The sequence below is a fragment of the Hyperoodon ampullatus genome (genome assembly GCF_949752795.1).
Source record: "Hyperoodon ampullatus genome assembly, chromosome: 16".
NCBI classification, from domain to species: domain Eukaryota; kingdom Metazoa; phylum Chordata; class Mammalia; order Artiodactyla; family Ziphiidae; genus Hyperoodon; species Hyperoodon ampullatus.
Window position 1 is genome coordinate 72,913,528 of NC_136929.1, and position 27,257 is coordinate 72,940,784.

The 27,257-nt window shown below is 36.5% G+C and overlaps 1 protein-coding gene across 2 annotated transcripts in view; it reads right to left on the reverse strand.

Moving 5' to 3' along the window:
* PAN3 (poly(A) specific ribonuclease subunit PAN3) overlaps window positions 1-27,257 on the reverse strand; it is a gene marked incomplete at both ends in the record, with an annotated part of 117,308 nt that overhangs the window by 76,286 nt on the left and 13,765 nt on the right. Inside the window, 2 exons of one of the 2 annotated variants that reach the window (XM_079721563.1) lie at window positions 11,051-11,212; window positions 26,318-26,388. In XM_079721563.1, coding sequence (XP_079577689.1) covers window positions 11,051-11,212; window positions 26,318-26,388 — 233 coding nt within the window. The remainder of the gene's footprint in view (window positions 1-11,050; window positions 11,213-26,317; window positions 26,389-27,257) is intronic. The other variant, XM_079721564.1, reaches the window with a different exon arrangement.

Genomic DNA, 27,257 nt, shown 5'->3' on the forward strand with positions numbered 1-27,257 from the left:
TAGAGGAAATATGATTCTTTAAATAAATCAGATTCAAATTGGTGGGGATAGTGAAGGAAAGTTGACTACTACTGTTTACAAGAGATTCACACCATTGTTCTTTTAAATAGAAGTTCTCCTACTAATAATCTGACTATCTTAAGGGCAAAGTGGCATGTGTATGTCAGAAACTGCCAGATAAAAATCAATTAGTAATAAGCTTTATGTTATGGTAGAGTTAAACAAAAAAATTTCTATGAACTCAGCTTAAAGTCATTCTCTCTATATAAGAGTGTGAAACTATAAGCACATTAACTTCCAAAGATGCTCATTAGTTCATCTTTCATAAAGTTTGTCAGAAATGGGTAACACTATTCTTGAGAATAGTTTGATACTATGTATCAAAATGAAAAACAAGCATATCCTTTGACCTAGTATTCCTACATCTAGGAATTTAGGCTAAGAAGAAAATCACCCAAGTAGAAAAGATTCCATTTAGCACAGTTTTTTTAAATGACTTTTTTTTTTTTCTTTTTTTTTTTTTGCGGTACGCGGGCCTCTCACTGTTGTGGCCTCTCCCGTTGTGGAGCACAGGCTCCGGACGCACAAGCTCAGCGGCCATGGCTCACGGGCCCAGCCGCTCCGCGGCATGTGGGATCTTCCCGGACCGGGGCACGAACCGGCGTCCCCTGCATCGGCAGGCGGACTCTCAACCACTGCGCCACCAGGGAAGCCCTAAAATGACTTTTTAAAATGGTGGGGGGAGGGATAACTAAAATATCTATCAATAAGGATCTGGTTATGTGGATTATGGTATATACAATAGTGTGTAGCTATTAAAAAATCATGTGAATTGATATATTTTTATTTACCATGAAAAGAGGCCAATACCACTATTGAGAAAAAATAAAGTAAAATTAGGCTACAATACAGCAATTATACTAAATTGCTTTTTGTAAAATGGTGTGCATATGCCTAAGAGAACGGGTTGGGCAGGGAGGGAGGCAGAGGGAGAATGTGTGTACGTGCATGTGCACAGGTGTGTAAAAGGATTCTAACTAAAGATGCTCACTGAAGTGCTAAAAGAAGATTCTATCTCTAGGTGAGGAAATGGGACATTTTTGCTTCCTCCTTTGTACTTCTCTGTAGTATGTGAATTTTTTTCAATAAGCATATGTAACTTTTACAAAAAGTTTTAAGAAAGTTTGTTAAGATTCGTAAATTATGAAGCCACTTACACTACTCCCTTTTCTTTGCATATCATCATCACTGAATGGAGTGGTATTAAGAATTCACAGAGAATATGCAATATTCAAATTGAGACGAGTAGGACCAATGTATATAAAAAAGCAAAATCTGTATCTGGAGGATAGAAGGCGTTTAAAAACAAAAACAGAGGGGCTTCCCTGGTGGCACAGTGGTTAAGAGTCCACCTGGCAGGGGACACGGGTTCAAGCCCTGGTCCGGGAAGATCCACATGCCGCGGAGCAACTAAGCCCGTGCGCCAAAACTACTGAGCCTGCGCTCTAGGGCCTGCGAGCCACAAAAACTGAGCCTGTGGGCCACAACTACTGAAGCTCGCGTGCCCTAGAGCCTGTGCTCCACAATGAGAAGCCACTGCAATGAGAAGCCCGCGCACAGCAACGAAGACTAGCCCCTGCTCGCCGCAACCAGAGAAAGCCCGTGCGCAGCAATGAAGACCCAACGCAGCCAAAAATAAAATAAATAAATTTAAAAAAAAACAGATGAAATGCTTGCTCTTCCATTAAAAGTTATTCACATGTCAAAGTTCTCCAATAACAGTAATCATTAACCAACACAGAGGTATTCATTAATTCTTAATATTACTCTTCCTATTTATGTGTCAATTATTGGGTTGGCCAAAAAATTTGTTTTTCTGTAAGATGTTAAGCAAAAACCCAAAATGAATTTTTTGGCCAACCCAGTATCTCAATAAAGTTGGGAAGAAATATTACTCTCCCTAAAAGAAGCAAAAATATCCATTTAGGTCAGTTAACGAGTAGTCCAGGAGACAGCAAGGCCATCACCACATTCCAGAGAGGCAATGATTACTTTACACAGCTATAACTATCTTGTACACCTATGTACATCTTCTATCCATAACTATATATCAGTAAAATCTATTTGTCACGTTGCATAGTAATATTTACTTGGAGGCATTCTCTCTAACCAAGAATCCTGCCACATTTAACCACAAAATTTAACATATATTAAGATATTTCAAACATTTTTCCATAATGATAGTTTACGTCATGAAACTATACCAAAGGAAAACTTAAGAAAATGTACAAAACTTAAATTCAGGACTAAATTTGGCCAAATACTCATCTCACCAGATAATCGTTAATCCAGGTTAATTCATTCAACTAGTTGAATAGCTAATAATAAAAGACAATGTGCTGGGCACTGTTCTAGGCACTGTGGAGAACACAATATTTGACACATAGGCACTACGTTCTAGAAGTTCACAGGCTGGCATTTCACAGGTACAGAATGTACCCTGAACCCTATTCCACACTCCCAAGAGCTCAGAACATCCATGTATCAAAAAGAAATATTAACTACCTATAGTGTGCCATTCACTGCTAGCCTGTAAGTTATATACACATTAATTACAGCAATGTGAAGTGCTACAGAAAAGTGAACAAATGCTTAAAGCTGTCTAATTAGGTCATAAGACCATATGCTTGAATCGAATCCTAAAAGACAAGTTTGCTGAGTCAAGGCAGAGAGAAGGGCACAGCAAGCAAAGAGAATGTTCAAAGGCAGAGGCAGGAAGAGCACGCTACTCTTCCTCGTGCTGCAAATTGTTCAGCAGGTCTGCAGCAGCAGGCATCCAAGGTGCCTCTCTAAGAGACTTGGAGTGTATTCTAATGACAGAGAACAGATGACAAAGATGAGAAATCAACCAAGTAGTGGTGTGAATGAAAAGACCGGAAGCAGGAAACCAGGTAAGAGACTACAATAGTAATAGTCCAGGTAAGAAGTGGAGGGGAGCCTAAACTGTACTTTGGTAACATTAAAAGTGAAGAGAGGGCTTCCCTGGTGGCGCAGTGGTTGAGAGTCCGCCTACCGATGCAGGGGACACGGGTTCGTGACCTGGTCCGGGAGGATCCCACATGCCATGGAGCGGCTGGGCCCGTGAGCCATGGCTGCTGGGCCTGCGCATCCGGAGCCTGTGCTCCACAACGGGAGAGGCCACAGCAGTGAGAGGCCCGCGCAGTGCAAAAAAAAAAAAAAAAAAAAAGTGAAGAGAATTCCGAAGTAGCACAATCACAGATCTTAGTGGCCAAAGAATGTGGCAGATATGGAAGATGGAAGAATGAAGAAGAACTCACAACTGGGTGATATCAATAACCAAGACAGAGAGTGGGCATATAGCTGTGAGTAAGTGTGTACAGATGTGTGTGAGTGAAAGAACAGGTTTGAAGGAAAAGATATAGTATTCATTTTAGACACACTGAGTTTTTAAAGTCTTACGCCATATAGATGAAGATGCTCAGAAGCAGGTAGTGTGTGTGTGTGTGTGTATATATGTATATATATATCTGGGAGTCAAATGTGACTAGGGAGTAGCTGAAGTAATGAAGATAAGTGAGATCACCTAGGGGCACTGCGTGCAGAGACAGAAGAGTCAAGGACAGAGCTTGGGAGAGTTCCTGAGGGCACAGCAAGGGACACGAGGTCCCTGAAAGAGACTAATAAAGAACAGTCTCAGAGCTAGAACAATAGTTTCAAGGAAAGAGGAATGGACGACAATGTCAAACGCAGTAGAGGTCAAGTAAGAATTGTGACTTTTGGTAGTTAGGTAAGCTTACCGAAAAAGAGTCCCAATAGAGTGGTGAAAGCAAAAGGTAAAATGCTGGGAATTAAGGGATGAATGAAAGGTGAAAAAGTAGTAACAAGTAGGAAGCAGTTCTCAAATTGTATCACACAGTTTCCCAAATGTACTGACCACAGAATATTTCCTCATGTAGCACTCCTTGGTACTGGAAGACCAAGCTAGGAAGAAGACATCAATGTCAAGGGAGAGACTGTTTAAAACTGAAAAGGGATAAATAATGAAATAAATTGCTAGAGGGACTAAAGACAGGTTCTGAAGGATATAGTAAAGGAACACCTGTTTGTCTGCAACCAAAGGAAAAATAGTGAGAAAGAGTGTAAGTGAAAATGTTGTACATAGTTAGAAAGCCAACATATGAAGCAATTCATTCTCAATGACCTCTTTTTTCCCTCTTCTGAAGAACACAAGTCACTTACTCAAAAGTGACAGAGGGGATGAACAGGTCTGAGGTCAATGGTAAAGGTTTAGAATAGCAGCTGCAGAGAAGAGGAGAAAAGAAGAGGGTCTGGGATGGGCTGTGGGTGAGAAATCAGAACTTACATAGTAATATCATTTTAGCTGCCCCACAGTTCTATAACTTTTCAAAGTCCTGAGGAACCCTGAGTAGATGGACTGAAGCGTCACTCTTATAAATTCCAATCCACTCCATCTAAAGCCCAAAGGATCTCATTTCCTGGGGCATAGAGACTAGAAATCTCCTGAAATAACACCAAAATTCAGGAAGTAACTAAAGGCTGAAGCATATCCAGTGCGTTTCCAAAACCTCCCTGGGATCTTAAAAGTAACAGTAACAAGCAACTAGAATTCACAGCAGAATTTGTGGGCCACAAGATTTTAATGTGAGCATTCTTACAAATTAAATACTTATAAGAAATGCCATTTAATCAGACCACAAGGGGAAAAACACCATCAAAAGAGATGTTAACAAGTATGAATCTCCTAATACACCCAACAGTCCAACAGTTATCATTCATTTACATCACTCTGGGGGTAAACTAAAACAACAGTAATACTAATAATTTATGATTCATAACTCTACTATTTCCAAAGGTCTAAGACAAAATGAGACTTACATGTTACATAAAGTCTTTTTTATATATATATATATTTATATATAAATAAGACTTTATGTAACATGTCATTACTTTTAGGTACATCTTAACCTGCAATACTCTGAGAAGTTTATAAAACCATGCATTTCCCATCCTTTCATTCAAGTTGACATCTGATTGTTACATGAAGGATGGGAACACATTGTTATCCCTTCAAAAAAAGCATTTTTAAAGTAATTTTTTAAACTATTCAAATGAGTCAGCATTAAAATGAGAGCCCCTAAGAGACACTTAATGTCACTGCCTCTTTCCATATATACCACAATGCCATGCACATCTGAATATAAATAACTGACAGCACCCTAAATAAACAGAAACAAAAACCAAGTTTAGGAGGGATGAGGTCAAACTGGAGGAATGGACATTTATTTAATATCTACTATACAAATAACAGATTCAAACAGAAATTTGAATCCTCACAGTAATTCTATAAGGTAGGTGATAAAATAGTTCAATCCTGAACGGCATTTGAACCGTAATCATAGAACCAATGTAAAATCTCGAATTCACATGCAGATTGGTCAGGCAGAGGAATGGGCAATCATCTGGGCAGAGACTAAGGAAAGATGAAAGTGAACTTGCACTTCAGTGAAATAAAGAACTGCTGAAGCAGAGTTTCAGGTGACCTTCCATCTACCACCTGCTTGGTGTTTAGACTGAGACCATGAGAAAAATACAAAACAGAGGAGCTTTGTCACATAATAACACTGTCAAGAAGTAAGACTAGTACCAGGCTCAGAAGACCGAAAAATATCAAGAATATTTCTACAATGTTAAATTCTGAATTAAAAAAGAAAAAGAGAAGATCCTCTAACATTTCAAAAGAAATCACCACCCTATTTCTAAATCAATTGTGATAATTAAACTAAACAACAGTAATATATGATGGCTATAAATCCCAGACAACCTATGATCAATTTTTCAAAATATACAAAATTCTTAAAATAAACTACCACAAATTTCACATATTGCCTAAGAAAATAAAATTAAACAATGACATTTAGAGACAAGCAAAATACCTTAAGGGTACAAAAATAAACAATACATGCCTAGTCACACATATTTACAATTCAGTTGGAAAAGACAAACAGGTAAACAACCAATATAAGACATAATGAAATAACATTAAGTATTGTGAAAAGAGTAAAAAAAAAAAAAAAACAACTTTTTTTTCTTTGAGGTGTTTGAGCAGGTATTTACAGAAAAGGTAGCATTTGAGCTACTCTCAAAGGAAAGGGGGGACTTCCCTGGTGGCGCAGTGGTTAAGAATCCACCTGCCAATGCAGGGGACACGGGTTCGAGCCCTGGTCCAGGAAGATCCCACATGCTGTGGAGCAACTAAGCCCGTGCGCCACAACTACTGAGCCTGCTGTACTCTAGAGCTTGCGAGCCACAACTACTGAACCCGTGCACCGCAACTACTGAGCTTGCGCTATAGAGCCTGCGAGCCACAACTACTGAAGCCCGCGTGCTTAGAGGCTGTGCTCCGCCACAGGAGAAGCCACAGCAATGAGAAGCCCGTGCACGGCAGAGAACAGTAGCCCCCGCTCGCCACAACTAGAGAAAACCCACATGCTGCAACGAAGACCCAACGCAGCCAAAAAAAATAAATTAAATAAAAATAAATTTTAAAAAAAAGGAAAAGGGAAGAAAGTTTTTTTAGGCTCAATTAACAATGGTACAGAGATAAAAAGGTACAGAGAACTGACAATGTATTTCATATTATATGAGGTATGAAAGATTCCATATGATTAGAATTTAGTACATGTGGACAGTTAAAGAGAGATAGCCCTAGAAAGGCTGAACAGATCCTGAAGGAATTTGACAAAAATTATTCAGAAGATACACTGAGGGTATATATGTCAGTTATGTTTAAAAACAAAAAGAAAGAAAAAGGAAAGGAAAGGAAAGCATTAAAAGATACCGTGGAATTTTAAAGAATGAGGATTAGAGGCAGACAATATAGCAGGAAAATCTCAGGATATAAAACTTAATAGATCTGGGCTAGAATCCCAGCTCTATCACTTACGAACAATAAGCCTTGTCTAAATTGCAATTTCCATATTTTTCAAATGGGGATAATATGTCACTATTGTGGTAAAGCCTTAATATGATGGCAAATGTAAATTGTCCAATGCATCATCTTTCAATTAATGGGTAGTCAAACCTCAGTAGTTTCCTTTTCATAATAAATGGTAGAATATGGGAGAAGACAGGGAAGAAATGAAGCTATGTACTCTCAGTGACTGGGAAGATGATAAAGCCATTAACTAAAGAAGGAATATAAAGAGAATATAAAAGAAGCAGTAGATTTGGAGAAGAGAAAAATACACTGAGTTCTAGACTTGCCAAATTTGTAGTGGTAGAGGGATATACATCTACATGCAAAGATACCAGAAGGCATGAAAGATTTGGGTCTTGAACTGAGAAGACAGTTCTAAGAGAAATAAAAATTTAAGAATCTTAGGCATACACAGGAAAGCAAAGAACAAGTGAGCCAAGAACAGGAGCTCACAAACAGCAGGGATGAAACAGAGTCAAGAATCCATGGTGGGGACTTCCCTGGTGGCGCCGTGGTTAAGAATCCGCCTGCCAACACAGGGGACACGGGTTTGAGCCCTGGCCCGGGAAGATCTCACATGCCGCGGAGCAACTAAGCCCATGCGCCACAACTACTGAGCCTGTGCTCTAAAGTCCGCAAGCCACAACTAATAAGCCCGTGTGCCACAACTGCTGAAGCCCATGTGCCTAGAGCCCGTGCTCTGCAACAAGAGAAGCTACTGCAATGAGAAGCCCACGCACCTCAACAAAGAGTAGCCCCCACTCGCCGCAACTAGAGAAAGCCCGCGCGCAGCAATGAAGACACAACACAGCCAATAATAAATAAATAAATAAATAGGCAAGCAAACAAACAAACAAGAATGCATGAGGAAAGAGCTTCAAATAAAAAAGTGGTCAGCAGTATTAAGTACTGGATAAAACTGTTGGATTTGGTGATTCAGGAGACCTCTGACAAGCTTTGGGATTTGTTTCCAGCAAAATTTTTGATAACACCAAACTCTAAGCACTGAAGGAATAAATGGGTTGTAAAGAAATCAGAGAAAAGACTAGAATCTATTTCAAGGGTCCCCAAGTGGGAACTCCACAGAAGTAGTAATGGAGACCAGATGGGTATGATCAACATTTCAAACAGCCATATGAAAAATAAATTAAGCCTCCACCAAGCTACCTCCACAATATAAGAAAAATATTAAATTTCTTTTATTCTCTAATTAGCATATTATATATTTTAGAATGAAAGCATGAATTACTGTTTTACAAATGTCCTGTGTTCAGTAGACAGACTCTTCCATATCACAAGATTCTTGGTAGAAAATAAATAAAAAGATTATTAAGTACTAAAAGGCTGGGAATCATAGGGCTCTTGAAAGAAATCCAGCACTGAAGAGAATAAATGCAATCATGAATGATCCAGGTAGAAACTTTCAGAGAAAGTTTCTGTTGTTGTTTTAAGGTTTTTGTTAGTTAGTTGTTTGCTTGGGTTTTTTTGTTTTGTTTTCAGAAGTGGAAAAACTTGTTTTTCCAAAATTTGTTTTCCAAAAAGATGTTAGGTCAAGATAAAGAAATCAGTGTAAACAAATATTTAAAGTTCCAGAAAGAAAGGCAGTTAAATATCACTGAGAAAATAAAAAAGATGAATCATGAGGAAAAAAGACTGACCTTACAAATACTGTTATGCATAAGCTACAGACCATGTCTGGAAAACTACGTACCCATTCTCATCCTCAAAAAAAGCTGTCCTACAGAAGTTCAGTTAACCATTTAGACAATTACATCAATCATAGCTCTAGTACAACTAGAACTATGTTACACAGAAGTGAAGAGATTCTGAAGCCTGACAAACATGGGTTCAAAATTCTGCTCCTCCACCAACTACCATTTAACCTTAAAGTTACTTAGCTTCTCTGAAGATGTTTCTTCATTTAACAATAACAACCGTCCCATAAGAGACCAAAAGAGACAATACATGTAAAGAGCTTAGCACAGTGTGTGGCACAAGGTAACCATTTAAGAAACATAGCTATAATCACTAAAATAAAATATAGATAAATATTTTTCTAACCTTAGGATTGAGAAGACCTAAGCTTTAAAGGAAAGGAAACAAATGAAACAGGAAAGATTAATATATCTGGCTACACAATCCTTTAAAATTTTTATATGTGAAAAATCTTTAAAATATTTGAAGGTAAACATAATACAAAACTAAAAAGCATAGGTACAAAATTGACTTATATGAGTTACTTTTCTCATACAACAAAAAGATAAAAACCCCAATAGAAAAGAAAATTGCACTGACATACTCTTTGCTCTAAATAAACAATACCAGGTACCCAACTTAGGAATCCACAAAGACAGTAATGGACACCGGGTGGGTATTTTTCAATGCTTCAACACATGACTGATAGTATAAGGCATTCTTACCCCTCCAACGTCACATCAAGCTAATAAGGCATTCCTTACATCCTTAAAAAAGAACTATTTGAACTATCTGAAACACAAAATAATATTAGTATTTGAAATATTAGATTCAGATAGCATCAATTCAATCTTTAGCACACTGAATGCAAATCTGTTACTAGCTTTTTAATTAAAAATAAAGCATAATCCTAGCATATATTATTTAAACGAACCTAAGGATTTTTTCAAGCTATGCTAAAGAGAAGTACCTTGAAACTGCCCCTGAGATACAGGGGACAGCGGGGGGCGGTCAAGTGGCCGTACCTCTGCATCATTCGTGTTTCCCCTGCAACCTACATGCACTTCCACTTCCACCTGTATCTGTCCTTAGATAACTGGAGCCCAATTTATTTTCAGACTTTCTTTTTAAAACTGAAAAATAATTCTAACAATCCACATCAAACCTCTCTCCTGATCTCAAAAAGAAAAATTCAGTAAACATCCTTCATAAAGGATATGTCCATTATGAATTCTTATTCATAATGGACATATCCCAAACTTTCCACAGAAATTTTAAGTATTTGATTATGTGGACCACCCCCCTCCATTTCCCTATTTTTCCTTATATTTAGAAAAATACTATGAAATTTTCAGTTGAGACAAGTAACACGTTTTGCAGTATTTTGGGAACAACTTCTTTATTTCTGTGCCCAAGGTAACACAGATACTGCTATGGCATTAACACTAAACAGACCAAAATACTGTGGAACCCCCTCGTAATACAAAGTTGCTGACAGAAATAAAACCAAGTTGTTGACTCTGTTATACCTTTTCTGTGTGTGATATGTGTATGTGTGGTTATAGGCTTTTGGCTAGAAATATATTTTAAAAATATCAATGTACTCAGAAAGTTTGGGATGAAAGATATTCTACTTCCAGCTAAACTGAAATTTTGGTCAACAGAGCTATTTTATACAATTACCAATTTCTTTAAATGAGACTATAATAATTATAATCCAAATTAAAATGGAATATAATTCAAATTATTTTGTAAGTACTTCAGATTCAGAGTCCTACAAAAGCTAGCCTTTGAGTTATAAAAATTCATTTTCATTAGCACAGATAATGCAAAAGACTGAAATGTATAATAACTCTAAGACAACATACTATTGAAGTTGGTTTTACAGCCAACACTTGACAAGTTTACATACAATTTTTATCTCCTAGTAAAAATGTACAAAAAGACAACATGTGGAACTTTCTATTGTTCAGACTCCAAATAAATGAGATTTTCTGTAATAAATTTTATATGACTTTTTAATGTAGTACAACTTTGTGTATTAAAAATAATTAAACTTAACTATAAACAAAATCCAAAAGGGAAAAACTAAATTAAACAGAATAGGAAAATATACTACAAGCAGAGAAAGTTCAAAAAAAGCCACAAAACAAAAACATTTAGTTAGTGAATGGGCCACTACCCTTACTTTGATTTAAAAAAAAAAAAAAAAACAAGAAAACAAAAAACCTAAGTGTATCAGCTAAGTCATCCAATCTCATACACACCACCCCACACAGACACAGAAAGCAGCCAAAATATTCACTTTTCAAAAATGTCTAATAAAATTATTTTTACCTGTAAATTGTTTTCTGTGATTCTGTTCCACCAAACCATATTGATGGGTACTCCTGATTTACACCTGTCAGCAAGGCAGCCAATAGGGTTCTTTGCTTTTCGTGCCTTTGATCCCATCGGAACTAGCCTCTCCTCCAGCATCCCCAGGCGATACTTCCTTGGCTAGGAAAAAGAAGGAAAGAAACCAGGCCACTCCTAACATCCCCCATACTAATCTAAGCTAACATAACTAACATACAGAAGATATCAAGAATGGTGGAATAGGAAACAAGTAAAATTTCTAAGACACTCCCTCTAATGTCTTTAGCACCACCCCCCATTCCCCATCCCCACCCCCCAGTACGCACACACCTCCAAAATAACCCATAGTCCTAACAACAGTATTACATAAAACAACAGCTGTTTTAGTGAAATACATTATAATCTGAGTTTAGTGAACAGAAATTAACTTATCAGCAAAGTAAATGCTTTGCAAATTTTTTTCCACTGGCACTTACCTATTCTCACTGCAATATGAAGAAATGGCTTCAACGGCACAAAATACAGGTAAAAAAATTTCTTCACACCATATCTTTTTCTGCCCCCCATCTCACTACCTTATTTCCTACTGAGAACCACCCCACTTAGAAGCAGCAGCTAATTTCAAGGAATGGATTTTTTTTTTAATTTTTCAAATTCTATGCCCATTAGGGCAGAGTACAAATTGATCTATCTTAAACAGGCATTGTACTCAGTGAAACTTGTACTCAATGAAAAACAACAATCTCAGACAAAAAAAATACACAAATTTCATTGGTCTTATAAATCTCAGTAATTTGAACAGATTGATACTAAGTCGCCTAGTAAAAGCACTGATTCATTGGCTAATATTATAATAAAGTTAGTAAACAATCTTAAAAGTGATTGGCAGGGATTTTTTATACATGAAGGTTAATGAACAGTTTCCACCATTTTACTTCTCTTAATTATAGCAAATTTGTACTAAATTGCATCTTAAAGGGAATTTGTGTATTTTTTTTCCCTTTAAGGAATACTGATACATTCTTGGGAAGGTATCTAATTTAAGATCTAAAATAAGAAAATCTATGTTTACTCATTGCTCTGTCTTAAGACTGCTGAAGCAAATAGTTGAAATTAACATTCTCCAAAAATTAAACTTGCATAAGAAAGGAAACTAGACTACCCATCTATCCAATAATTATAGAAGTGGGTAAAGTTTCATGAAGCTAAAATATTTCCACCTCTATGCAATCCTGAACCAATTCAATTACTCTCTGTGTCTACATCACAAGCAACTTTTGAGAATGAGAATAGAAATATACCCTTTAGAACCAAATTATAGATGAAAGAATTTTAAAGCAAGTTATTTTTAATAACATAGCTCACAACTATAAGGCTCTGACATATAGCAAAATTAATATAGCCTTAATTAAGCCTTCACTAATTTAAAATTTATATTTTAGAAAACGTCTGGGCTAAAGATGATCCTATCAAAAAAGTTCAACACATCAAAGAATATTTATTTAAACAAAATCACAACATGTCAAATAGGTTCTATATATATAAGGACACCTAAATTCTAGTCATACATTTGAAAGCAAGAAAATTATTGCTTTAAATGTTCTTCTGGGGCTTCCCTGGTGGCGCAGTGGTTGAGAGTCCGCCTGCCGATGCAGGGGACACGGGTTCGTGCCCCGGTCTGGGAAGATCCCACATGCCGCGGAGCGGCTGGGCCCGTGAGCCATGGCCACTGAGCCTGTGCTCCGGAGCCTGTGCTCCGCAAGGGGAGAGGCCACAACAGTGAGAGGCCCGCCTACCGCAAAAAAAAAAAAAAAAAAAAAAAAAAAAAAAAAAAAAAAAATGTTCTTCTGTTATTTAGAGCCTTCACAAATTCTGACTTGTTTTTGAGCCAGTTATTACCTTAGTGAAATTTATTCTCATAGTATACATTAAGCAATATAGAAAAAAAGGTTTTAAATAAATCCAATGTATAATTCTCCCTCCCCAGCAGCTCTCATTATATGTTTCTTGTTTTTCCAAAAAGGAATTAGTTATTCCTCTCCCTCCTCCCCATCACCCCCAAAACCTATAATTAGCCCAAGACCTTTCCTCTTAGGTAGAAGAGATCCCCAAACTTGTCCTGCTACAGATTAAAGTTTCTTCAATAAATAGCCAGAGAGTAAAGTAATCCAAAAGTAATCCAAAAGTAAAACTTTCTATGTGATACTGAATGAAAAGACCTAAGGTATCAATACCATTTAAATACCATTATAAGCAAGAGAAGACAAATGACATCTGAAAAGAGATGGCAGCAATACAGAGCATGATGGTGAGCCGAAAAGATTACAGACAGAAGTCTCATTGCACAGAATGTAAATTATGGTAAAATCTCATCTAAAAGCTAATTTCCAAATTATGTGAACTACTATTTATTCCTTGAAGGAAAAATGTATTTTCAACTAAACATGAGAACCTACTTTGTATCAAGAACTGTTCTAAGTACTTGGAATGCAATGATGAATAAAACACACACCTTTCCCTCTGAAAGAGGACATAACCTAGTGGTTAACAAAGTCATGCAAACAGAACACACTCACTGTGATATGAAAAATGCATATATAATCAAGGTACCAATTGAACAGAAGCAAAGAAGCCTTCACAGAGAGGATGAAAGCCTGAGCAGTGTTAAAGGAGGAGTGTGTCTAGACAAGAAACAAAACGAAACGAAACGAAACAAAACAAAACCAAACCAGAATGAGCGAGAGAGAAAGATGTATTTCTAGGTTAGGAAAAATGCATATGTAGAGGCATACAGGCACTCTGTTGTCAGTTAAGGGAAAACTACAAGTTTTCAGTCTATCATTAGTAGAGGACCAACCGTGAGAGCAAAAGATGAGGCTTGAAAGCAATAAAAAAAACCATGAATTGTTTTGTATCCTATGCCAAGGAGTTTGGACTTCACTCCATGGGCAATGGGGAACTCTTGAAAGCTTGTGAATGAGAATTAAACTGGAAATAGGTAGATAAATCAATGGTCTCTGACGATAATCCAGGTTGGGGTTTCCCAAACGCAGCACTACAGACTTTGGATAATAATTCTTTGCTGTGGAGGGCTGTCCTGGGCCACTGCAGGACGACTAGCAGCATCTGCCCCAGGTCGTGACACCAAGAATATCTTTGATGTTCTGCAGGAGTCAGGGGACAAAACTGTCCCCACCTGAGAATCACAGGCGTAGGCGAAGGATGGGAACTCCAGGAAACTGCAATGCAAATAGAAGGCTAAGGCGTGGCTGGGGAAAGAGCTGCTAGCTTAAAAACAATTATCGGTGATTAAATGACAGTAGGGGCTATGGGAAATAGAGAAGTCAAATGGAAGGTGAGGAAATAAAGGGCAAACAAAATTTTATGGGAAATGTTTATTTTCTCCAAAGCCTTCTGAGTCCTACAAGATCCAAACCCCTCCACCAGAGCAAACAAAAGCACAAGCCCTCTTCCCTTCCCCTTAGCTTCCAGCAATCCCTTCCTAAACCAATCTTGAGAATGTGCTGGTCAAAAAAAAGGTATGTTTCCTGGTTGATCCTCCACTCTTGACAGCCTCCTTGCCAGTCCAGCCTGCTGGTTATTATGAAACGGAAGCATTTTGCAAAGTCATGTCCTGTTGGTAAGTAACCAGCTTGTCTGCTCCACCTCCTAGTAAGTCAACATTGTACATCAAAATTCCCATTCTCTTTTTGTTCCTGTGCTAAAATATCCAACATAACATGTAACTATTTTTTCTCTCTCTCTCTAATGTATACAATTTTTACTTTAAGTCTCAAGATTCACTACAAAACTGATTTTTATCATTCTTCACAAAATCTAAACAGCACAATAAGACAGTAGTTGAAAATAGTTCTACCCTTTTTATTGGGCATTTAAAAAATAACAACTTAGGGCTTGAAAAAATTGGAGAATGTATTCTAGACTAGCACATCTCAACTGTAATGAACATATACTCTTCTAGGGATCTTGTTAAGATAAAGATGCTAATTCAGCAGGCCTAAAGTAAAGCATGAGATTCAGCATTTCTCAAAAGCTCCCAAGACGACTAGTGTGCTGCTGGTCTGGTGATCACCCTTCCAGTAATAAAGTTCTAGAGAATGTCAGGGAAGAGACCTGGATAAGAAACTAGTGGTAAAACAGAAATTGGGGCCACCCCCCAAAATAAAAAAAGGACAGGGGTTCAAATAGTTAACATCCCACTCCTTTAGCTTGCCCTAAATGCTCAGAGCCTTCAAGATCATTACTCATAGCCCCCAAAGCCCTGGCTCTTCAAAAATCCTTGCCCTAGTCCATAGAAGACCAATCCAATGGTTTAGGACTAAGGGAAATCCACTCTCATTCCTAACAAATAAGATAAGTCTCCAGACTGTGTCAAAAGAAAGAACAATAAAAGCTAATTTTTAGGACTGTTTTATTTCAAAACCTTAAATGCAAACACATTGTTTTTCATTCATTCATTCACTTAACATTTCAGCATAAGGCTTTTTGCCCTCCCTAGATGGCCTAGAGGGGTGGGATAGGGAGGACGGGAGGGAGGCTCAAGAGGGAGGGGATATGGGGATATACGTCTGCATATGGCTGATTCACTTTGGTGTACAACAGAAACTAACACAGTATTGTGAAGCAATTACACTCCAATAAAGATTTTTTTAAAAGAGAGAGAAATACAGTGGTAAGATCTAGTCTCTTCCCCTAAAAAGTTCAGTCTAGCAAAAGAAAAATATATAAAAACCACTGCTCATACAGAAAATGTTGTTATAGACCAATGTTCAGAGCACAATTCTTTTGGTAAAATTGCAAAACAGCATCATCTCTACAATACTTCACATTACAGGCCTTGTTATTATATATCACAACCTAATCATTAGTTATAAACTAGAGAAGTCAATTGTTATCCTAGCACAAAAAGTTTCCAATGCCCTGAATTTTAAGAATGCCCTCTGGGGCTTCCCTGGTGGCGCAGTGGTTGAGAGTCCGCCTGCCAATGCAGGGGACGTGGGTTCGTGCCCCGGCCCGGGAGAATCCCACATGCCGCGGAGCGGCTGGGCCCGTGAGCCATGGCCGCTGGGCCTTCGCGTCCGGAGCCTGTGCTCCGCAACGGGAGAGGCCACAGCGGTGAGAGGCCCGCGTACCGCAAAAAAAAAAAAAAAAAAAAGAATGCCCTCTGAACATCAAAAACAGAATAACTGTGTTTTCACTATTTATACTCTGAAACAATGAATGATGATTTAAAGCTACTATGAATGGCACTTTTAAACAATTTGTATTTTATTAATCAAACATCTTCAAATACTTGGAAAATAGTTGTGCACATATATGAAATATTGATATTATCTCCCTTTAGACAATGTTTAATGAAATGTACTAACTCATTGCCTTTTGCAGTTACAACTCAGCAACCTACCTACCTCTTGCCACTTCTAAGGGTCTGAGGTCCACTAACAGAAACCTCTGGCCTAGAATTTACTGTATATTTATTTGAAAATGAATTTTCATTTCTCTTTTACGACCTCTTCTGATGTACAATGGTTTTCCCTCAATTAATTAAACACCCTAACGGTTTAGGGTATTTGTTATTATGAGAACTAAATACAAGATTACATTTCCATTAACCGTCAGTGGTTAATGTAAAACTCACTAGGAAAAAATAAGACTCCAAACTGATTAAAACCATTTGAATATTTTAAATCAAATAAATAAGCTAATTTCCATATAGACACAGGGAACTACCTCTACTTAATTTATTAGTTAATTAGGTATGTTAATACACCTGGATTTTAAAGGCTCTCACACCTAATCAATTTAGAATAGTAAATCTAAACCTATAAGTGATTGTATATTCGGCTCCAATCAATTTTCTCGAGTAAAAGATTCAAAAATCAAAAACAAAAACAAGCCAGCCTCAAAGATTATGTTGTATTTTGTCCTGCCATTCATTATCAGTAATTGTAGGTTTTCATGGAAATATATTAGGTCCCTTAGGTTTTCACTGTTTAAATAAAGCCAATTATAGGATGGGATGGTGAGCAGGTCTATAGAAAGTGGGTCTACAGAAAAACAGACTGTCATTGTTAAAGACTCACGGGCAGGTAAACATCTATAAATGAAAAAGATCTTTTAATCTGTGGAGTCAATACAGAAATCACATATAGGTTGAGAGGATGAAAACAGAGGATGCTGCTAGGTAAAAAGTAATCTAAATTATGTCAAATATAGCAGAACAGGATTTACACATACAGAAATGTTTTTTAAGCTCTACTGAGTCTGATCCTGGGAGAAGAAGCCCACTATATTATCTACATACATTTAAGAAAGTCTACAAAGTAGTCATTACTTCTGTTCTCAAAACCTCAATGTTACAATGGAGTTTTATGCCACCAAAAATGAGATCAGTTGTTAAGCAAGGTCACATTCAATTTCTAAAGACTTGGAACACCAAACTACAACTTCTTTTATTCTTTTGCTTTAGAATAGAACCAGAATACAAGATGTAGAAAAACAGAATACCATGCCAAAGTTATTAAAATCTTCTAAGTGCAAGTGAGTAATGTTGTTTTAAGTCATGAAAGTTATTTCTACAATAAACTATCACCTGTAATGACCATAAAAAATTTTATATGAATTTTAGTCCCTTATCGAAAGCAACCATCATGCTAAAATGCCTATTTGCTTATTAGCAAAAGGTTCCCTTTTGATTTATTTATATGTGTACCCTTGCTTAAACTGAATCTTGAAATGAAGCAGAATATCTTCAGCAATGCTCTTTACTATGATTGAACTTAAAGTAGGTAGTGGTTAATCAAAGATAAATAATCTTACACACATCCAGAAACAGATAAACATGTTTTTTAAAGCAGCAGAAGACTGCAACAACAACTACCATTTGACAAGCACAATGCACTATGCCAAGCACTTTATAGCCATTAATATATTTAATACTCAAAATTCTGTGAGATAGGCACCATTATAAACCAACTTTACAGATGAGAACGGTGGGCTTAGATGAGGTTCAAATAACTTGCCTATAATCTCAAAACTAACATAAGGTCAGGCTCCAGAGCTTGTACTCTTAACTCAATTTATCCCACATTCTATAGTATTCCTTAACATGTTACAATCTTAACATTATTCTAGCTAATTCTAAAATGACCAAATACGAATTCCTAAATTAATCAATCTCTCTTTGACTCTAATTGGCATGGATGGGATCAATGAGAAACAGTAGCTACAGAGACTTCATTAAGCCACTCCCTCCTCCCCACTTTCAAAATGCAAGAACAGGGCCTCCCTGGTGGCGCAGTGGTTGAGAGTCCGCCTGCCGATGCAGGGGATACGGGTTCGTGCCCCGGTCTGGGAGGATCCCATATGCCGCGGAGCGGCTGGGCCCGTGAGCCATGGCTGCTGAGCCTGCGCATCCGGAGCCTGTGCTCCGCAACGGGAGAGGCCACAACAGTGAGAGGCCCGCATACCACAAAAAAAAAAAAAAAAAAAAAAAAAAAAAAAAAAAAAAAAAAAAATGCAAGAACATATCTTGGGAATTAAACAGAGTTAGGAAAAATTACATAGTTTTGGTTAAATTTAGCTTAAAACTTAGGCTAGCATGTTTGTGCATGAGAATTCTAAATTGATCTTTACTAATTTTTTCCTGACCCCTACTTCCTAGGAAAACAGGGACGAACCACCAGTAACACCAAACTCTTAATATCAGCTACTACACTTTGTAAATACAGTGCCCAGAGTAGAGTGTAAAGAAGCCAACCAGAATATCTCAGAATGATCTACTGGTTCCCAGGTCCAAGTGGCAGATGCAGCATGGTTTCACTAAACTACCATTATTAGGTAAGAACCAACTCAAAATCCCCAAAGCTAAAGCTAAATAATGACTATAGTCAACAGTATTACATACTGTGTACAAAAGCCATTCTGTTTCAGTTCACGTGTTTAAATACGGTAGTGTGTCAAACACAAAACAACCATACACACCTAAAAAAAAAGCCTCCAAAACAAAAAACTCTCACGAGATCTTTTTAAATCAATCAACAGGACAAAATTCCCTTGTAATCATAAATTTTGAAGACTCTTGACTCAACAAGAGCAAGTTGTCACTGCACACAAAGTACGAATTAAAGTAGAGAAAATACGTGGCTGAACTCCTAATTTGTTACAACAAAATTTAATCTGTTCTTTCCAAAGCACACCTTTATCTCAACACAATTCTGGAAGTTCACCCTGGAGGACTCTTCATTTAGGAGGAAAATAAAATTAACTTTTTCAAAGTTGAGCCCTTTTCTATAGGAACTATCATATTGTTAAACAAGTTTCAATCTAATCTAATCCATCATTTTAAGAAAAGAATAGACTGACGGATTAAACAGTAAGAAGAACGTCACATTTAAGTCTGACAAAACAGAGAAGAGAGAGAATGTAACTGTTTGCTAAAGGGAAGTTGATTACTATAGATCATTAGCAATAAAAATGATAGTGGATTCAAATTACATAAAAATAATGACAGTCCTTTCAATATAAAATCACCAACTCATCAGACAGTGAATTACCATGTTATTTTAACAAAATGAGCTTAATATTCTATTCTTTTTTAATGTACTTAATAAAAGATAATCAGAGTAATAAGTATGACATTTCAAAATTGACAGCATAAATTACGTGTGAAATTCGAGACCAAAAACAAAGAAGCTTAAATGTCTAATAAACAAAGAGTTTACAACAAATTTAAAAAGGATATCCCAACAGTAAAATAAAAGCATAGGACACCAAAGAAACACCAAAGGTCAATAAACATAAAAGAGAAGCTCAATAGCAGCAGTAATCAAATTTTAACAATGAGGGGTTTTTGACTATAAAATGACAAAGATATGAAAGATTTTTACATCTCAGTGTTTTCAAGGCTGTAGAAAAACCAGCACCCATGAGTAGAAATATAAATTTGTGCAACATTTCTGAAAAGTTAGCTATCAATTATCAAAAGCTTAATTGTATATTCTTGCCCTAGAAATTTATACTGTTTACAAACTTACACTGAGATAATCACATAAATGGAAAAAAAGGCAGGCATAAGGTCAATGTTTTATCTCCTTCTCTGCATGTTACCAGTGGTCTCTCTCTCCGCTACCTCTTCATTTTTTACCTTATAGAAGATCTTACCCTTCTATACTGTCCTAGAAAAATTTTTTTCTCTGAAACATAACTAAATATTATCTATCTTATTCCAAGTAAATTACTTGATCTAACTTCCATTTCCCAATCTGTAAAATGGAAAAAAATAGTATCTCTCAAAGAATTGTTGGGGTGACTAAATGATAAAATGAAATTATAAAACATTTAATTTTATAAAAGTATTACCATATTACCTGAAACGGATACAGAAGATCATTGTCAACATAAATAAAATCAAGTCTGCCACTGCATAGTGAGAAAATCCCAGATGTATTTTCACCAAATTTGAAGGATATGTTTGAGAAGCTACCAGCTATGTGGGGAGGAGGGGCCTGAACACCTCAAAGAAAAGATGGACATTCTCAAAGCAACTATAGAACAGCTTTTCCAATGAACAACTCTAATACAGCCTGATCCAGAGTGAGTAGCAACAGACATTTATTTATTTAATAATAGTTAACAATTCCCAAACAAGACCAGAAAGGTTTGGCTAGCACCATGTATTACCAATAACAGCTTCCGTTTACTGGGCATTTCTCATTTAGTCCTCATAACACCTCTACATGCCAGGTACTAAGGTATTATTATTCTCATTTTGCAAATGAAGAAACAGAAAGGTTTAACTAAGCTTAAAGACACAAAGACAATCAGTGAAGAAACAGGGATTCAATTCAGACTGCCTGGCATCCAACTCCAAACCCTAAAACCTTGACCATTATTCAGTGCTACTGGGTTATTACTATTCCCAACTCTTTAAAAACTCACCATGAGCTCTAAGCAAGCTATAAACAGGAACCGTGATGGTCCCCTGCCTACGGAAACTTGGACTCCAACAATTCTACCATACGTATCTCTAAATCTAAAGCCTGTGCACGTTCCCACAGCATGGGCAGCAGAGGTGAATAGAGGTTCAGCCATCTCCAGTAAAAGAATAGCTCTGAGTGTATTAATTTGGAATTCTAAATACAATTTGCCATAAAAACATTCCTGCACAGTACTCACGGGTAAAAGATACGGATGTGGCTGACTTGGAAATCTAAATACTAAGTAAAACAATAGTTGAGTACATATATAAAATGTTTTAAAATGGTGTTACAGGTGAAGTCTTAGATTGTGATTCCCATTACGATTTATTTTTCAACATCTTCCCCCTTTTCTCCTCACCTTTCATTTTTTCCCCAAGATCAATATTTGGTTCCATGTCCAATCAATATTTGGTTCCATGTTTTAAAATGAGCCTAGCCATCAGAAGGATTGCGGAAAGATTTACATCCCAGGTTATCTATGTCATAATCCTATTAATTTCTCCAAATTTACTTTAGCTTTCTCCATAAAAGAACTCTACCATAATACTCACCAGTTTGTTATCCCTATTTGGTTCCCTATGTAAAAGTAAATAATGTAAAAGTCATCTTTTGAAGACATTAGAACAGAAATGTACACAAAAATTTTTAAATGTCAAATTAATCAGAAATCATACTATATATATAGATCAGTAAGTTTTGTAACACAGATGATACAAAAGGGAAAGGATGCTCTTAAGATTTGAGAACAGTGGGGAGGAGGCTCCAAACTGAGCTCAAGCAGAATCATCCAAAACTAGGCCTCCACCAGCTACATTTCCTCACAAATAAGCCATCAGTAGATAAGCCAGCCTCTTTTGATCCCACTTCCCTCATCCTGACAAAGAGCTTTAAAATCAAGAACAGAAGAAATAAACATGATACTTCACAAGCCTTTTGTCCTCTAAACCCAAAGAATTTAACTTGTTATTAAAACCTAAAAGATTTACAGAAGTGAAAATCTGTCATCCCATTATCAGAAATAAAATGCAAATGCCCAGGTAAAGCTGCATATTGACTGAAACATCATACTAAAGTACAATTAAAACAAGAAATTTAAATGACAATCACCGGAGTGTTTTTGCCTTAATGTGGGGAGGGGAGAAAGCTAAATAGGAAAATGACTAGACAACTAAAAAAGAGGGCAAAGAAGGACCAAGAAATATATAAAAAGGGAAAGCCAAGATTGCCAGACACAAATTTTGAAGGAACATTTGTCTCAATCATCTGTGGTTGCACAGCTTAGCAAGAATAGTTAGCAAGATGTCATCATGTTATTTATGAATATCTGTATCTCTACATCTAACTTTGTTATAAAGATACTTTGTTCCCAGAGGATTTCTGACCGAAAACTTTACTGCTGTCCAGACCACATTTGTGATTCACAGTGACTCTCAGGTCTTTTTCTGTCATACCAGTTCTCGGCTTTATCTACCTTGTCGTTAAGGTTTCCTTATGCACTAACGTCTAACATATTCACTCCCACTTTCAACAGAACTCCACCTCCAGTGTTTTGGGGGGCTTACGTCTCCAACTGAGTATATAGCCATAATTCAATTTCTTCCACCACCACCCCTGGCCAACAATAATCGTACACATTTTCAAATAAATGTTACTTTTATAAATAAAAGTAACAAAAGGTTACTTTTCCTATCTATATTTATGTATTTCTAATGTAGAAAATTTTTTAAATCAGTGCTTCTCAAATATCAACTATGAAAGATCACATTTTTTAAAAATTTCCTATGCATCATAGTCCTATATGTTCATAAAACAAAAATGAATTACTAGAAAAATGATGACACATTTGGATGTTGTGGTATTATCAGATTGTTATAGACGTTTCTAAACATTTACTTTTAACGTCTTAACTTATCTCCCTACAGACAGGAAACAACTCACCGTCTAGCTCCAGTCACTAGACACACTATGAGCATCAGTGCCCTGAGGCACATATATTCTCAGTATACAGCTCTTCAGGAAATTTTCCACATATTTAACAATAAACCAACCCAGGCAAATGGCTAGCAACCTTTTTCTATATTGTTTTTCACATCACACATTTTACTTCAACAAGTCCTTATAGATACAAGGCCCTCAGCCACAGTTTCTTAGCTTATCTGTGATAGAAGAGAATTTTTAAATTTACTGAAGATCCTAACTCTTTACTTGTAATCAAACAATCCCTTCTGCTTAATATGTTTGCTTCCCCATATTCCTCACCTTCAAAAACCACAACTCAAAACTTCTCCATAAACTCTTCTGGATCTAGAGAATTCTCTGCTACTTAGCAATCATCACACATTTAAATTCACACTGATTAATACACTGCTGTGTAAATGTTCTCTAGTAGATTCATGCATTGTCTCTTGAATTAGATTTGAGGAAAGCAAGAAAAACATCAGTCCATTCTTTTTAAATTTCTCACGCAGCCCAGAGTAAGACCTGCCCACAGTTAAAACCTCTGACTCATCAGATCCAAATAATTCACACACCCCACAGGCAAAAAGCATCATTTGCAGCTCAGGGGTTAGCCCAACTGAGATTTTCAGAAAATAATTTATTTAACTAGCCAGAAACAGTAGTAAGTATGGCCTAACTACCTGTTTTCCGATCTCATTCTGAAATAAAATGTCACTGAGTTATCATGATAGCCTGCTTAGATCACCTGGAATTATGAGTGAATATTTACATAAATTTGAGGTAGTTCCACTAAAATTACATTATTAAACAAACGTTATAAATTACTACAACAAAAGAATAATAGACGGAGGGTCGGGGGGGGGTGAACTGGGAGATTGGGATTGACATGTATACACTGATGTGTATAAAATTGATGACTAATAAGGACCTGCTGTATAAAAAAATAAATAAGATTAAATTAAAAAAAAAAGAATAGACAAAGTCGCCATATGCCTTCAATTCACAGCATGCAATACTCTCATACCAAGAGTATTTCTTTTTTTTTTTAACTAAGAGTATTTCTTTTTTTTTTTGCGTTACGCGGGCCTCTCACTGCTGTGGCCTCTCCTGTTGCGGAGCACAGGCTCCGGACGCGCAGGCTCAGCGGCCATGGCTCACGGGCCCAGCCGCTTCGCGGCACGTGGGATCTTCCCGGACCGGGGCACGAACCCGCGTCCCCTGCATCGGCAGGCGGACTCTCAACCACTGCGCCACCAGGGAAGCCCAAGAGTATTTCTAATACAAAGGAATTTTAAACCTTCTCAACTCAACCATTAACAAACAATTTAAAAATATATGCAACCTGTACCCACAAAGATTCCTAATTATGTAGCCCACTATTGGAAAAAAATCTCTATGTCCCTACATATTATTTTAAATATAAATGGGAAGAAAATATGGTCCTTCAAAGATATACTATATGAATACTGAGTTTCTAAGTAGAGGCTGACACGTAGGTCCTTTCAGTTTAGCCAAACATTGAGTTTTAGAGATGAAAGACACCATAGCATTATCCAGGCCATGCTCATCATTTCACAGACCTGAAGATTACAGCCTAGAAGGTTGTCCCAAGGTCACAAAGCTAGAGATCCAGGACCTCAAAAACTGCAGCACAGTGCTCACTTCACTAATCTGCTTCCATTTGGATACATTCTAATATCTCTCCAAATACAGATGTCACATTTGTAGTAATATTTCCTTCTATTATTTTCCTTTACTAAAATAAACTTTAGAAGAATGGGTATTATAATCTCCTTTTTCAAATCTCCAGGGCTCTTTACTATTTTGTCAAAAATTAATGTCAACAGCTCTAAATCACATATTTCAACTTTAAGATGCAATCCACTGAACCCCCATAAGTATTTATTTGCCATTCTAGTCTTACTTTCTACTCATACATCAGAAATGCTACTTATCACAGTTAACAGATTATTATTTTTTTTAATGTGAAAAAGCTACTGGGGGACCCTTAAGACTACTTAAGGGCTTTTTATTTTCCCCTACACTAAACAGCTCCAAATAACCTGACTTCTAGGTTGTACCTGCCTTCCAGCACTTCACTGCTTCCTTCCATATTGAAGGTTTTGTCTACTGTCACTTCTCACTCACTTCTCACTGCTTGTGTCCAACTCTATTCCACTTCTACCCTAGGGATTTAGAAAATACATATTCCCATTTCTGAGACTAGTATGAAAAGCAAAAGTAAATGTGTTCTTGGTGAGAGCCTGTAAGGAAGTCTATAAAACCAAACCCATACCTTTTAGTCTACCAATCTTAGTTGCTTAAAAGCATTTTGTAATTAATTACCTCCTTGTTCTCATCTATTTTCAAAAAGGAGATAATACTAGGTACATGAGGTATTGATATAATTCATACCTGACCCCACAGTTTTATTTTTGTCTAGAGAACATCTATCTAGTATTCTTGAAATTCATTTTATACTACCTTCTGATCAGAGACTTCCTTAAAGCACCTTAAGCTTACATCAGTTTTCTAAAATTAATATTTTCTTTTTGATCTTTCTCCTATTACTTAGGAAACTGAATTAGTTATAACTTTATAGTAATTTCCGCCAAGATTTACAACCTCCTGAACATCTTTAGCTGCCACTGATCCTAACCAAAATTAGCACCGTCTCTAGATTATTATTACTGTTAACATAATGATTCTCAGTAAGACTCGAAGGCATCAAACTGTAATAAACTACTATAAGGTACTTCAAAAGCGATTCATGGTCTATCAACCTCAATTCCAAATAAAACTAAATTAAATTTCTAATATAAAGAGATTTTAAACTGTTTTTAAACAGTTGGGCCAATTATGAAAAGCTGAAGATTTTAAGTTTGCCTTGTAATGAGGAGTTTAAATTAGGGGAGAAATCTTTGGTATTTAGACAAAGCAGTCAGAAAATAAAGTTAAAAGATGATTAATATACCTACAATGGGTCACATAACATCTAATTTAATGTTGTAGTTGCTGTTATCTTAAAAAGAATGCATTAAGATAAAGAAAATGAGCAAAAATAAGAAGGATTTCATCCCTTCACATAAAATGTCTCTATTTCATGCACAGAGATCAAATAAAATTCTGCATATAAGAGATATACACCAAGGAAAATGGTTAACAAAAAGCAAGAAAAACATTACAGTCCTCCCCCACTTATGAGAACACTGACCATTATGTAGGTAACATCCCAGTATCACCCCTATGTTCCATTTAGTTTCACGTAAGTTTCCATCTCACCTACCTTTCTTCTCTGAGAGATGTTGAGGGCACCAAAGTCATTAAACAAGGATGAAGCAGGTGAAGTTAGAGGATCTGGAAGGTAAGTTATATAAGTTTCCACACAGACAACTCAGGAAACCTATAAATCTAATAAATGTTTAACTTGAATGCTTATAAAGTAGTAAAAAAAAATCATATACCACAACAATAAACTCAATGCCTCACACAGTGGGTGTTCAAATATTTTGTAAGTGAATGAAACACAAACTGGAGACTACTTCATTCAGCCAATAGTCAGTACACATCTATTCAGAAGCTATACGAATTAGAATGCATCTATTTGCTGAGAACCAAAAGAAAATAAAATAGAAAAAAAACGTGATCTTACCCATGTTATTAGGAATGTGTTTATGAAGGAAGTCTACCTGTAGTTTGTGTTCTTGAGACCAAACCATAAGAAAAATACAAAAGGGGTAGGGGTGGCACGGAGAGTAGTCAAACATACTCTGAGCGATAGGACTTGGATGTTAACACTTAGGCAAGACCTTAAAACCATCTACCCTACAGAATATTCCATATTTTTAAGTTTATCACCACATATTTGATATTCTTACTAAAAAGATAAGATAAATTAAGTTTTTAAAGATGAAAATATTAAATGTTTCAAAACACAAACATGAAATCCAAAGATTTTATAGGTTCAAAGCTCTATTACTCTGCAGCCAGAAGTTACAAACAAAAGTACACCTCTAAATTGTTTCTCACTTAACAAATCAGAAGAGTTTCTGAAAAGGAGTGCATGGTATACACTGAAATATTTTTGTCTTCATTTCTGAGCTTTAGTTAGTCCTATGTTTCTCATTAAATTATCTGTAAAATCCTAAAGAAAATATAGTAAATGTTGTCATTTAAAGCAACCTTAAATCTCTTCATAATGCAGTACATATAAATTGCTGCTTAAT